This window comes from Pteronotus mesoamericanus, unplaced genomic scaffold (genome assembly GCF_021234165.1).
Source record: "Pteronotus mesoamericanus isolate MK-2021 breed Mesoamerican mustached bat unplaced genomic scaffold, CSHL_Meso_final contig_33, whole genome shotgun sequence".
NCBI classification, from domain to species: Eukaryota; Metazoa; Chordata; class Mammalia; order Chiroptera; family Mormoopidae; genus Pteronotus; species Pteronotus mesoamericanus.
The window spans coordinates 3,173,859-3,188,376 of NW_026555135.1; the positions used below are offsets into that span (position 1 = coordinate 3,173,859).

Consider the following 14,518-nt stretch of genomic DNA (forward strand, 5'->3'; position numbering starts at 1 on the left):
GAAGGGCCTGAAATGACCAGTGTTGAGTGTCCACTCTGGGTTCCCTATAGCCATTATGTCATTTCATACTCACTCCTCTTTGTTGAGGTGGGTATTAGTGTCCCCATATTGAGGACACCAAGGCTCAAAGAGGCTAGTGACACAGGGTTTCACAGCCAGCACTGATGTCCATCCATGCAACTTACAACTAAATGCGTTGCCAATGTTAACCAGTATTCGCATGATAAAGAATAAAATTCAGGCAGGTGTTATCTCGGAGACAGTGCGGGTTCGGTTCCAGACCACCACAATAAAGTGAGTATTGTAAGAAAGTGAGTTGTAATCTTTTTGCTGGTGGAGGACCTTGCCTTCAATTTGTAAAAAGAGCAGTATCTGTGAAGTGCAGTGAAGTGCAGTGAAGTGAAGCACAATAAAACAAGGCCTGCCAGTATGTAATGATGTCAGTTCTGGTATTAGGGGTATTCTAGCACGGTCTAGGTGTTATGAGGATCTCCGCATCAAGTGGCACTGGGATGGAGGAGGTTTGGACTATGTGCCTGGTTCTGCAAGAGTGGAGCCCCGGAGAAGTTTGGCTCCCTTCATTTGGAACAGCTGCCCCAGCGGCTGACCCAGACGCTGCCCAGCCCTGCTGGCCTCGGTCGGGCTGGGGTAGGGCCTTGCCTTAACTGTAGATGGCCCACAGGCTACATCCTGAAAGAAACATTTTATACCTGTGGACCTGAAAATGGGAACTGCTTGAAGACATTTCAGCAGGAAGACTCACTACGGGAGTTCCTAGCCTTTGCAAAATGGGACTTGACACTCCTCAAATCTGCAAGAAGCAGTTCATAAATTTTTAAACCCAAGTGAAAAAAAAAAAAAAGAGGGAAGAATTTCATTAAGAACACACAAACACTAAGGAAGAATTTAAAAATGCTTGTAACTAATTTAGTAATAATGAACTATTTAAAAACTAGAGGGCTGATTTTAATTTTGTTTGCTATGTTCACAAGGTGATATTAGTAATGAGTTATAGATTCGCCCCCTGGGCTCTAGGCGACAGCAGGGAGTGTGGTGAGGAGCACAGGCGAAGGCTGCGGGCGAGCCCTGACCGCCGGGCAGTGCAGACGGGGCCAGCCAGGCTCCCCGCCCACCGGCCTGCCTCCTTCGTTGCTGGATTCTTGTCCTCGTTCTGATTCTGAGTGTGTCTCACCTTCTCTCAGGTTATTCTCTGTGTCTGTACTTATGTGTTTCTCTCTCTCCTTCTATTTCTACTTCTCTCTTTCTCTCTTGTCTTTCCAACTCTCTCAATCCCTGGTTTTGATCAAAACAATCCTTAACTGATCAAAAGTGGCTGGATAATATATTTTAACATACTTTGATGGAAGGTTCCTATAATAAACAGATAATTTTTTGTTTTCTGCCTCATACAAAAGCAGGCAGGAGGGCGTAACTTTTTCTGTTAATCCAGAAAACAAATATATAGTGGTTTTCATATGTATGACCCTTAATTGATTCCTACCGAGCCTCCTCCCTCACACCCAGAAATTCGGGATCAGCAAAAGAATATAAGTCCCAGCCTAGAGCTCCTAGCCTAACATAAGAGAGGACCCGTGGTTGTTGCCCGATGTGTGGGTGAGGGTGAGAAGCATGATGGCAGGGAGCATGCAAAGGTGTGGGGTGCAATCTGGGTGGATGAAATGCAAGTCCCGGTTAGCAACTCCCCACTGGCATGGCACTCGGCCCTTCCACGGCAGGCTCTGCCAGTGGCCAGCCTTGGCCTTGACCCTCCTTGAGCGAACTACTCCCCCGGGGCCTGAGCTCGCCTGGTGTTGGACCCCGCCACACCTTTGCCGTGCCACTCCCTCTGTCTGGCAGGCCTTGGCCACCTGGTCATCACCTGCCCACCCACTGGGGTCTTCCCTGATCCACAGAACCAGCTAGAACAAATTCTTCCCGCCTGCCCCACTCTGATCGGAGGTGGGGACTCAGTCATCCCGGTTTCTTAGTGCCTGGCACAGTGCCTGGCACAGTGCCTAGCACAGAGTGGGTATTCAATTAGCATATGGCGAAAACGGGAAGAAGGACGCCACATAGGATCTTTTGCCTTCCCCTTTAGCAGAAGGATAGCAAAGTGGGCAAACCTAGCCCTAGCTCTGAGGTTCCCACCCAGACCTGCAATCCTGCCTATAGGGCAGCCCCTCCTGCGTGCCTACCTCCCACCCACTCTCCAAGGCTCCCTCTCCCATGAAGCCTTCTGATTCCCTACCCCTGAGCTCCCAGCTACCTGGTCTGTTGTCACATTATTTGGACCTCTCTTATGGCTGTTTCCGCACCCCCATGTTAGGCGCACAAAAGACGGTCATCCCTGTAATCCACACAGTGAGCCAGCCCCCAGAGGGTGGAGTCTCCACAATGACCAGATTAAATAAGTGAAGACATCTCTGCCATCCCTTGGGAGAAGAAAAAGCCAGAACCGACAGTCCTGCTGGTTGACGGGAAGGGGTCAGGGAGTCAGGGCCCAGTCTCCCAGCTTGGCGAGGAGGTGCTGAAGCCGGCAACCACTCGTCCCCAGCAACACGGGATCAAAACATTACACTACCTTGTTGGCCAGTGGGTCTCCCGGTCCATCTTCGCCTTTCCCAACACTTAGCTCTGACTGCTCGCAATTAGTGTCTGAGAGGCAATCTAAAAGAGTCAAGCTGCATTATGGAGAACCCCGAAAAACTGCAGGGCACAGCTGCTCTCATGGAGAGAGGCTCAAGTGGCAAAGGTTGGTCCTTCACCTACTCAGCTGGGCCTTACCAAGGAAATAAGATCAAGAAAATGGTGTTCGTCTTTAGCATTTATTTATAATTGGAAAAACTGGTTGTTAGTTTGTTTGTTTGTTCTGAGCAGGCATAGACCACAAGCACGTCACAATCAATTGGCTATACATGAATATTTTTGTTATTTTCTTACTAACAGCAGGAATGAAATAGCACCAAGAGAGGTGTGCGCTACACATTACATAGACCATCTGTGGTATGCAACAAAACCCAGGCCACAAAATCGTGATTAGACACTCCTGTCTGCCTCAGAGAGGCAAAAGTGTAAGGGACCAAGCGGCGCGGTGGGGACCCCAGGGCTGCGGGAGCCACTGCCCAGCCTCAGGGAGTACTTTGGCGGGCCAGCGAGGCAGACTTCGGGAAAGCTTCGGTCCTCGCTCTCTTGCCAGGGGAGTTGAGGAAACCATAGGGCAATATACAAACAAATGGGCGGGACAGGCACTGGAAGCTTGGTCACCTTTGGAAAGGCAAAAATAAACACTGCTTGTGAAACTGAAAACAGTTTCCATCTGTATGCCCGGGGTACAGAACAGGACTGGCTGACTTTGATTTGTAAACAATAGAAATCAAAGGAATGTTCTTGCCAGTGAAGTGACACATCCAAGAGTCAAAGTGAACGGCAAACAAGGTGTTAAAAAGCTGGGGACCCTGAGGGTTGAGGAAGACTTTATGCAGGTCATCTCAAGCCTCTAGGTGCAGCAAGGAGGGGGAACTTAGTCCCTGGGGATGCCAGGTGGGTAGCAGACTCTACAGTTCCGGCAACACAAACCTGAATCAGACACAGGGATCAAGTCACACGTAACTGTCTGGTTGTGCTGTTGTTTAGACGGATTTATTTATATGACCCACCATGTCTAGGACAGTGTCTGATACACAGGCATACAATAAATAAATGTTGCATGAATGGTCTCCAAATTTTACCATTGTAAAATTTGATTTACTTTATCAGCAAAAAATATATGACTATGCTATGGAGAAATCCAAATTTGTGGCTACCATCCACATGTCTAACGCCAAATTTGGAGAGAAAGAACATATATTTGCAAATTCTCTGGATAAAGTTAAGATCATGTTGACAGAGTATTCTGGTTAATGTTAAGATGAACTGGCAAATAGCTGGAATCAGTACTGAGGCCAACTCTGGTCATTTACAGATAGGCATCAAAGTCTGTGATTCATAAACACTAACCTCACTAAGATTTTCTGCCTCCTTCAATGCTTCTCCTTCCTCACAGTTCCATACCCGGAGACGGGAAGGAACATGGCAGTGGGCCTGGCTGGGGGCTTCATTTTTAGAAGTCCTGTTCTCTTAAGAAATACAGCCCGCACAGCCCATGCTCAATGAATCCACAAAACACTCTTCAGTTCCAAGGTGACAAACAAAACAGTGTAAACAGAGACTTGGCCACTTGAATGCCCTGAATACCAGAGAGCACAGGGAGGCTCTGCTTCCTCCAAACGGAAGGAAAGGACGGTCTGAGGTAAGGAACTCTGCGAACTGCACTCTGCACTACTCACATCACAAAGGAAAAGGAAGCCTGCGCAGAGGCTTGGCATCACATGACTGCCCAGCAATTTCCAAATGCTGGCAACAGGGAGCACTTCAAGGACAGGAGAAATAAAGCACACCAAGCTATATACATGTCACAGGTGTGCGAATGTAATTTTCTCTGGCAGGTATTCTGGGTTCCCTCACGAGCACTGGGGTCTTTTCACTACAACTCTCTGACTAATGCCTACAACACAACTCTAGCACAGCTAAGGCAGCACCTGCCAACCACTGGCCACACAGACACACAACACAATTCATTGAGAGCTGCTTTTATTCATTAATGGGGACAAAAATGTTTGCTAATCACTTAGCAGGGAACTCTCCTAGTCTTAGCTAAGTCACAGATATTTCCCATAACCTGAAGCTCAGCGTCCTTTGTCCTCTCTGAGGAGCAGAGCAAGAACAGTTCAGGAAGGGAGAGTAAACATTGCCACACTTGTCACTACGTCTACCTCCTGCCTTGTGTTTCTCAGAAGCAGGAAAGTCACGTTCTAAGCACTATCCCTACACCTTGAACTTTCTGCAAAATTGGCAGCATTGGTTAGGCAGTCTGCTGTGGGAAAGAGGAAACAATTCCTTCATTTTTGTCACCTTCCTATGGTTTCTAGAATATACCTAAAACACCTAACCTTTACCCTGCCCTAGTTTTAGTCATCAGTGGCATAGCTTTTACTTCGTATACAATTTAAAGCCCACTGATAAGAAACTAAATGCAGTGACACGTTTCTAACAGAAGACTCTATGATAAAATTACTTAAACAGACACACCTAATTTTATTAAGGCCAAGGTTTTCTTGTATTTTGTTTTTAAAATACTTCCACAAATGCTGTCAACTGCTGAAGGCTAGCTTAAGCTTCTGTAACGCATGATGCCATTAACTCTCTGAATTTGGGAAAGAACACATTTACCTACAGTTCCGCATTGGTCACTGACGCTGGCCTTGGGGAGGACTAGGAGGAGGACACCCCACGGACATTTCTAAGCACTACCAGGAGATTTCCTCTGCAGCCATCTGGGAGCGGCCCCGCGCACGGGGCCCTGCCTGCCGTCCTCACCAGCACACAGTCTCGCCTGCCGTGGGAAGGCACCCAGTGGGCCACGCCCCCTGGGCTTCCGGGGCAGGGGTGCGGGGCAGGGGGGGGGGCGCGGGGGGCGGGTGGGCCTGGGAGCTGGGCCACGCAGAGGAGAGGCATGCCATGCGGTCTTTGAAACAGGGTTCCTCCCTTAAAAGAAACCAAACCAAAGAGCTCCTGGAACACTCAGGACCAAGACAGATGAGAAGCCTCTAATCAATTTTGTGGCCTTTTTTGTTGGTTGGTTAAAAAAAAAAAAGGCGGGGGGCGAGGGGAGAAGAATAAAAGGAAAGTGCAGTGACATTTACTCTTTCGCCTCAGCCAGTTTATTGTTCATCTCTTTACTTTGCTCCTTGTCGTCGGGTTGGGCGGCGCTGGGGCCCTCCGAGCTCTTTTTCTTGGATGCTCGGCCCGACACCACCTGCTTGTCTTTGGACTTCCTCGGGGGCTTATGGCTCGCGGAGGTCTTTTTTGGTTTGGAGCTCTGAACACTAGGTTTCTCCACCTGCATGGAGAGACAGACAGACCGCAAATACAGAAACACAAAAGGGGAGGGAGTGGGAGAGAGAATTTAGAGAGAACACATGATTAAAGGATAATGACAATGATGACATTTGACACCAAGGGAGCACAGAATATAAAGTGTTCTCCCTGGGCTTCTGGAATGGGTCTCCACCCCGCCCCCGCCCCCCCCCCCCCCCCGCCCGCCCCATCAGTCATCTCGCAGGGCTCTCACTGGTCACACGGGATCCCTGGACCTCTCACCCTGGACTATCGCGGCAGGGGACTATGTTACTATTTGCACTAGCTGCTTCCCCTCCCTGTGGGGACATCAGACCTCCCTCCTAGCCCTGTGCAAGTCAGGCAGGCATATGACTTGCCTTAGTCAGTGAAATGTGAGCAGAAGTGATGTGGGTCACCTCCAGGCAGACTCAGGGTCAGCCTGTGCCTCCTACTGCCCCCTTCCCTTGCCTCACAGGGGCTGTCCCGTCCCCCCGAGTCCCAGGCTGAAGAGGTGACAAGAGGCAGAGCCGCACTGACCCACGATGGACGCGTATTATAAGAAATAAACCTGGGTTGACGTAAGCCACAAGGTCCTGGGGTGGTTCGTAACCTCAACATAAGCCCGCCTGTCCTGTTTCTGTCTCTGAGGTGGCGCATGCACTCAGAGAAATACCCTCCCTGAGCTGCTCTGAGTCGGGCAGTCTCATCTCAGGGAGGCCTTCCCGCTGCCCAGCCATCCGCTCCTCCTCTCGGGCCGGTTCTCTGGACCATGTTTCCCGGAGCAGCTGCTCCACACTCCACTCTCCCCAAGCTCCCTCCTTAGTTCTGAAGGAGAAAACCCCCTCGTTCCTGAAGATGGCCTTGCCTTCTCTTTCTCAAGGACTCTGGGGTCACCGGGCGTGATCCCTCCATACGCCACCACCTCCCATCCACCTCTAGATTTATTTTTCCCAATCTTCCCTCCTTCTTCCCTTTGAATCTTCTTTTGCCCAAAGCCAACCCCATGTCCTGGGTCCTACCTCATCTGTGGAAGGCGGACAGAGATGACAGTGGGCCCCCCAGGCTAGGCCACTTACTCGCTGAGGCCCAGAGCTTTTTACTCACCTCTAACCTGTTGATAAGGTAACCAATCGGCCTGGTTTGCTGGGGGCTGAGAGCTTTCACAAAACATGGAACTTTCACTGCTGCAGCTAGAGGGGTCCAGGCAACATGGGTCGGTAACTTATCTAACCTGTCAACCAGCCCTGGACCAAACAGGAAACCACTGAGTGCAAGACTTGGGGGCACGAGCATAGGAAAGGCTATTTCGATTCTCAGCATTTTTCTGCTGTTATAGATAAGAGAGCTGGTATTTGCACATTTCCATGTGACGTGACCTCGGAGAATAAGCTCTGGCATATATGATCCTGCGTCAGCAGCTGAATCTCCGACATGCTTCTCCCTCTCATGAACTCATTCTGGGATGCAAATAAGGCAAAGGAGTGTCATTAGAGGGAAATTCCTCAATCCATTGTAAGTTACTTAGAAATGCAAATCATTCACAAACTGTTTATTATAGTAACATATTACTCAAAACACACCTTACAGCTGACATGACAGGTGTGTTGTGACAGGCTGAGAACTGCTGGTGGCTGGATTTATGGAGGGAAAGAGTAAGAAAGGGTAGGTGGTGTTCAGGGACCTGGGAGGTGAGAAAGTGTCCGGTGGCTGGAGCTGAGGAGGAGGCAGGGGCTGGACGAGAAGGGAGCCAGGCAAGGGTGCCCCCAACAGTGGGCAAAAGCACAGTTCTTTTATGACGAAGGGATTTAGGGCCCAAGTGAGATCTTCCACCACATTTTATCTGGGCTTCTCAAAATCAGAAGCTAGTTTTCCGTACATCTGCCGGTCTTTAAGCTGTTTCTATTTTAGGTAAAGTTCCTTTTACACTTTCCTTTTGAATTTAACAATGGTCCCCGTTAAGAAGCCCCCTGACTCAGTGCTGCAAAGAGGAAGGATTTTAATCCAGCCCTTGGGCGCTGGGCGGAGTTGGCAGTAGCCCCGCCCCCATGCTCAGCTGCAGTGAACCCCTCCATCCTAGGCTGTGCTGACAGGCTCCCCACAAGATCTGCCTCACCTTTGGCGGTTCTTTGAAAGGTTCGCTGTAGAGGCTGCGTATTCTTCTGCGCTCAATGAACTTATTGTCAGCTGGTGTTGGCTTATTGGCCTCCCCTTTGAACTGGGCACTGTAGCTGGTCTCATGAACCATCTTATCATCTGGGGGCTTGTACTGGGGCTTGGCTTTTATTGGTTTCACAGGCTTGATGTCCGTCCATGCTCTGAATTCATTCCTGTGAATCAAAGAAAGCATATGTGCTATGAGACATCACATGCCTTGAAGCCGTGATCCTCACCCAGGGCTGTAAGCTCAGCAAATTTGCAGTTGGTGCTTGTGGTACTGACTACAATGTGGCTGCAGTTAGCTGCACCCTGTCCTCAGAGCTAAGTGCAAGTTTTTCTCTTGCCAGGTTCATGCACGTTTTGACAACAGCAATAATAACTTGGAGAAGTGCTCAGGCTCCTAGCTCCCACTGAGTGATCAGGGACAGGCAATTCTAATCTATGGGTCTTATTTTCCCAATTTTTAAAAATGAGACTGAAAAACCTCAATCCATTCAGTCAGTCATTCATGGATTCAACATACACAGAGTGGGGCAAAAGTAGGTTTACAGTTGTTTGTATAGAAAATAATATAAGAATTAATAAATAATACAAGAATGAATGGTGTTTTGCATACTTAAAACTATAAACCTTCTTTTGCCCCACTCCATATAATTGAATGACTGCTATGTGTGAGGTTAAAGAATTATGAAAGTTAAATGAGACAATATGTTAGCATTGTGTTAGACAATGTGCCTGGTATATTTTAGTCAATTGTCAAATACCAGTTGCCTTTACCACTTTGTCATGATGAAGACCCTTTGCTGTCCAGAACCCTCAAGTGTAATTCCTCCCTTCGATAGCAGAGGGCTTTCTTCTTATAGTGCTAGATTAACAGTCTTAATCACTTTAGATGAAAATCCTTATGAAATGTCTAAACACTTACAGATTTTAAATAAACACATGATGTGGATATCTCAGCTAGGACTTGTGTTGGGATATGCACGTGTGGAGAGTCTTCATGTGCTTTGCTGTGAATGGCGGTTGGCCCTTACCCTAAATGAACCCATCTGCTGCGTTGTGTTAGTCAATATGTCAGTTTCCTTGTTCACAGCAATCCCTCTTGTGGTTTCTAATAAGCTGATTTTGGTCTGTTAAGAGGACTGGAGAGTAGATGGTCAACACTGTTTAAAACATGGTAAAATAAATGTAGCTGTGGCTCAAATGAAGGCCACAGGTTTGTTGAGTGCATGAGATTCAACGCCTAAGCTCTGTGGCTCCCAAGGTCTTTACTGGGTCCATTCTCTTCCGGGCCGTGAGAAACTGTGTCGTAGGAAAGGAAGAGCAAGTGTATGGACATCTGTGGAGTTAGGTTCCTCCAGTGCCTTCTCTCTTCCTCACTGACAACGCCCTCCTTCAGGGACCAGAGGTGAGTGCCACGAACAGGAGGTCATGGGGGATGGGAAACGGAGCTTGAACTGCGGTGGAAACACTTGGGTTCTAGTGCCTCTGACTAGAGGCTTAGTTTCCCCTCACTGAGCCTTAGTTTCCTCATTTATTAAATAAAAGAATTACACCAGACAATGTCCTTGTAATGTCTTTCTAGCTTTGAGGCTCTCTGAGTCGATAAAGCTGGTTTGGTAACTCTGAGCCACTTGTTGGTCATTTGACCTCCTAAGGGAAATTGGCTCCTGTCTAAGCAGAGAGACCACTTTTTCTCAAGAGACACTCGCCCCAAGCTTCAGAATCCCCTTCCCAGTGCAGCCTGGACCTCTACCTAGATGCGCTACCAACAGGTCACATTCAGTGTCCTAGAACCGAACTGTGTTGTCTCCCCCGCCAGATATTAGATTCCCTCATCACTCAACTTCTCCCATTCATCCACAAGATATTTACTGAGGGCCTCCGGTCTGCCTAGCAGGACGCTGAGCTCTCTGAAGCTGGACTGAGTAGGAGCAGGTCCTGGGCTCAAGGCGTGAGAGGCAGAGGGAGCTCAGGTTAGCCCAGGACAATACGGTGGGAGCCATGGAGGAGGAGGGGGTGAGGAGCACACAGGAGGAGCTCCTTTGCTGGCCCCAGAGGCGGGGGGCAGGGTGGGGTTCTGCAGTGGAGTAGGAGAGGCTGGCAGGGAGTTGGCCAGAGGAGGGGGAGCAGCAGGTTCCAGGCAGGATGAGGAGAACACGGAGGGGCTCGCGAGAGGCACAGCTCCCTGCGGGGACCTGCAGGCATTCCGGGAGGCTGTGTTGAAGCTTCTGGGAAAGGAAGGGCACAAGAAGCTGGACAGATCAAGAAGGTCCTACACCAGCCGTGTTAGGGGGAAGTTCTGGACTGTGTAACAAACTGTTGCCAAAGGGTTTCAAGCCAAGGACCAGTGTGGCCAGATTAGTTTTGGGGGAGAGTGTGAATGGCAGACAGAAGGGGAGCGGTCAGTCCTGAGACTGTGCTGTGAGCCAGGAGGAAAGTAGAGGCCTGGCCCAGGATAGCGGCAGCGGCAGCAGCGGGGAGAACAGGGCGCTGTTTCAAGAGGGGCGCGTGGGTGGGCAGGACTTGAAAACCGCTGACAGGGAGTTGGCCAGAGGAGGAGGGAGCAGGCTCCAGGCAGAGTGAAGAGAAAAACCTGGGGAGATTCTAGAATTTTGGTCCTGTGGGTGGGGGTGCTACCCACTGCTAAGGGGAAATGGGAGGAGGAGGGGATTTGGGAGAAGCACTGAGACCCTCCTGACTCTGTTAATGGCACCCACTCAGTGTGGCATCAATGCTTCCTTTTGATTCTTTCTCTCCTCTCCCCTTCCCTCCTCCAACTTCCATAGGTTCAGCCAGTGACTAAGACCTGACTTCTGGACCATTTTGACTCTACACGCAGGCCCAGGACTGGCCCAGGTTACACCTGGGGCTCTGGCCACCGTTACCTGCCCAAGGCTCCAGGCTTCCTCCTCCCTCCCACTCCTCAGGCCCAAAGCCCGGCCTGGGAGATGAGGCCCGAATCCTTGGCCTGGAACTCCCAGTAGCCAAACCAGTAACAACCTAGCTCTCAAATGCAATGGGAGAAACGTGGACTCTCTGCTCCTACCTCTGCCTGCTTCCAGAATTAGGACTGAGACAGGCATACACTGGCCTTGAACACCGTTTCTGGGTCATCTCTCCCAGGCTGCCAACCTCTGCAGCTTCCTGGATCTCTGCACTGGGCTCTGTGAGGCGGCAAGTGTGTCACTGTGAGTATTTTCCACGGGGTATGTCCTTGTGGGAAAAGCTTGGTAACCCCTGATCCTGAACATCTTTGGCACATCATCTTCATATGAGACTGTTAATGAGTCCTATAATAAGTGACCCTTATTATAGGTGAGGATCTGTCCATGTGTGACCCTAATTATGACAGACCGTTATGTTTAAACCCAAATTCTGTTACTTAGAACTCCCTTTGAACTCTCCACAACATTTTCCTCAGCCATTTGTAACAACGGATCATATGTCATAAAAACAGAATTAGCTATTATTCATTAATCACCTTTCACAAGCTGGTGGGTGGTGGGTTTTTGTTCTTTGTTTTTATATTCTCTGTAGTACTTATGACAACTTTGAAAGGAAGTAGCATTATATCCGTTTTACAAAAGATAGTGACCACGGCTCAGAGAGGTTAAGGGGCTTGCATAAGGGCATAGGGATAATAGCAGAGTTGAAATCTGAGCCCAGGCCACTCAGGCTCCACGGCCTCCATCCCTCCCACTGCACTTGGGCAACGTGCTCGAGCTGCAGCATGCTCGGCGGCGTCCCCTCCCTGAAGGTTTGTGTGGGGGTTGGCCTGCCATCTGCAATGCCATGGAGGGTTCAGATGACACAGACTGGGGGCTAGATGACATCTGAGCTCTTCCAGCTTTGAGAAGCTCCGCCCACAGCAGTATAGGCCACTCTCTGAGGTAGGTCATATCTGACGCCTCTTGCCACAAGTTCACGGTCCCCTGTAGCCAAAGTTCCCTTTCTATGACCAGACTTCAGCTCATTCATTCATGCATTCATTCATTTGGCATTTGCCAAGCACAAGCCATCAGTGTCGTGTGGCCCACAGGGACAAGTAAGCCACGGTTGAGGTGTCTACAGTTTAGTGGGTGAGGATCTGTCCATGTGTGACCCTAAGCAAATAGGACAGAGTTCAGAAAGAAAGAGAAAAGGATCTTTAATTCTGAAGGCAGGAAGTGGGGAAGGGGGCACTGAAAAATGTAGACTGAGCAGTCGATGAAGGGAATTCAGGCAGCAGCCTGTGTCTGTGGGGCAGATTCAGGGAGCAGGTGGGCTGAGGGTGCAGGAGGGTGAGGTTCTTGGAGGGAGACGTGTCAGGGTGACTGGGCCGGGGAGGCACTGGGGCCAGCCGTACAGAGCCCGCTCTGCCTGGGGATGACAGGCTCAAACTGACCCTCAGAGCAAGGCTGCACTCTTCCTCCACTTCGGTGTCCTCCTCCTCTCGCGCCGCCCCAATTCTAATTATCCTTCACGGCCCAGCTCAGAGCTCTCCTCTTCCAGGAAGCACTCCGGGGTTTCTCAGCCCAAACTTTCCTGTCTCTCGGCTCCTGGACCCTTTACTGTACTTTCCAACTTTGTGGTTACCCGTGCAGTTTTGCACTGTTCTTTCATGCTTTCCTGAGTTCATTTTGTCTCTCTAGACAAGATACTTGATAGAAAATTTATGACAGAACCCTACCTTCAAGTCCAATCTCATTTGAAAGGAATGGCTGCAAAGGGATGCCCTTTAACTGCTCCCGTGTCAGACTGCAGGCTAGGGCACCACTGAACTAGAACCTCAGGCCCCGCCGGCCCCGCCAGGGCCCTTCCCCTACCCAGGCCACACTCCATGTCTTTGTTATTCTTCATAGGATGAAAGGGCTTGGCAGTGAGTGAGCATTTAATAAAAGTAGCTATTATTTTGTTTTATTTCTGGTCAGCACATGGCCCTCCTCCGGAGCCCTCCCTGCCTGCCCGCACACGGGGCAGGTGCTTGCTCCTCAGAGAGGTGAAAACACGCCTTACATGCTTCTATTCCTGTGCCACTCGTGGTGACATGGGGATGTGCTCACAAGCCTGTCTGCTGTTCTAGGCAGAGCTGCGGCTCGGTAAGGACTGAGCTCTGTGTTTCCATGTTTCCTTGGTGCGCTGCAGAGTGCAGAGCAAAACACGCAGGAAACATTTGGAGAATTAGAGCAAATCAAGCATTCTGTTCTCCTTCAGATAGCACTTTCGAAGGCTTCTCACACTTAGGCTTTTCTCATCGCTAAAACCACCTTCTAACCCCATGAGCCCTGTGTCTTTAAGTCCTTGTAGGGACAAGTTTCCCTTAGTAAAGCAGACGCTTGGAGTCTGCCAAGCTTTCATAAGCTCCACCCTCCCTAGATTGACAGGAGGCCACCCAGGCCTGAGCTGAGCGAAGCTGCCCTGGTGGTAAAGGGTTGAGGGCAGGAAGGAGCACGTGGGAAGCGCCAGGTGGCTGGTAAGAAGAGAAAAACTTTACGCTTGCCCAACCTCTTCTTCAATCTCACGGCCACTCATGGCAGCTTCAGCTCCTGCTGGCAATCACAGGAGAACACTTCCTTTCCCCCAGTTCGAGTGCACACCATAGTGAGGCTCTGGGCACGCTGGGGAAGCCCGCACCTGTGGGCGGTGCCCCTGGCATCCCAGAGGCGTCCCACCTGCCACAGCTTCTCCTGTGTCATGAAGTGAGGGAGTCACAGGGACACGATGATCTCCAACTGCATTGCCAAGGGCCCACTCTCCCTTCCGCAGCAGATCCATGGGTGGAATTCTGTCATAAGGCTTGATGCATGATGTAGCTCCAGCACACTCCCCGCAGGGGCAGGGGAGGGCTTGGGACTGAGATGTCCCTCTGTGAGTGGGTAAACTGAGGCTCATTTGTACTGGGAAAATCTATAAGAAGCCTGGGCCAATCACCTGCCTCCCTCCCCACCCAGTAGTGGCAGAGCCAGGCCCAGGGTGAGCCATCTCCTGGAGACTCAGTGGACAAGAGGCTCCTGGGCTGCTCCCTTGGGACCTTTAAACAGCTGCATAGTCACGGTCAGAGCAGCTGCTAAAGCAGGACTTCAGGATCTTGCTGACCAGGCAAAGTTTTTAAAGGAGTCAACCCATACTCTACCTTTACCTTCTCCTGTCCAGTCCCCCTGCTCCGTCTCACCTCGGCCTCAATACCTTTCCCTGCCGCACCGCGGCACCAGGGCCCCAGCACCAGGGTCCCGGTCCCCATCTCCTCCCTGCAACTCTCCTGGCACACGCCGCAGGGGAAGCATTCCTCCGGCTCTGCTGCGGGCGCGCTGCTCCACGGCCAGAACACCTCAACAGGGCCCCATTTCCTATAGGGCCAAGTCCAAACTAAGGTTCCTTTTAGTTCCCACATGTAAGATATGATTTAGCCCCAAATTACACTTCCAGCCTGCTTCTTTATCCT

General features: G+C 50.3%; 1 protein-coding gene across 1 annotated transcript in view; it reads right to left on the reverse strand.

Moving 5' to 3' along the window:
- Positions 1 to 14,518, reverse strand: part of MAP6 (microtubule associated protein 6) — a 74,749-nt gene that overhangs the window by 12,219 nt on the left and 48,012 nt on the right. Inside the window, exons 2-3 of the mRNA XM_054576286.1 lie at positions 8,051 to 8,264; positions 5,742 to 5,938 (exon numbers count right to left, since the gene is read on the reverse strand). Of these exons, the coding sequence (XP_054432261.1) occupies positions 5,742 to 5,938; positions 8,051 to 8,264 (411 nt within the window). The remainder of the gene's footprint in view (positions 1 to 5,741; positions 5,939 to 8,050; positions 8,265 to 14,518) is intronic.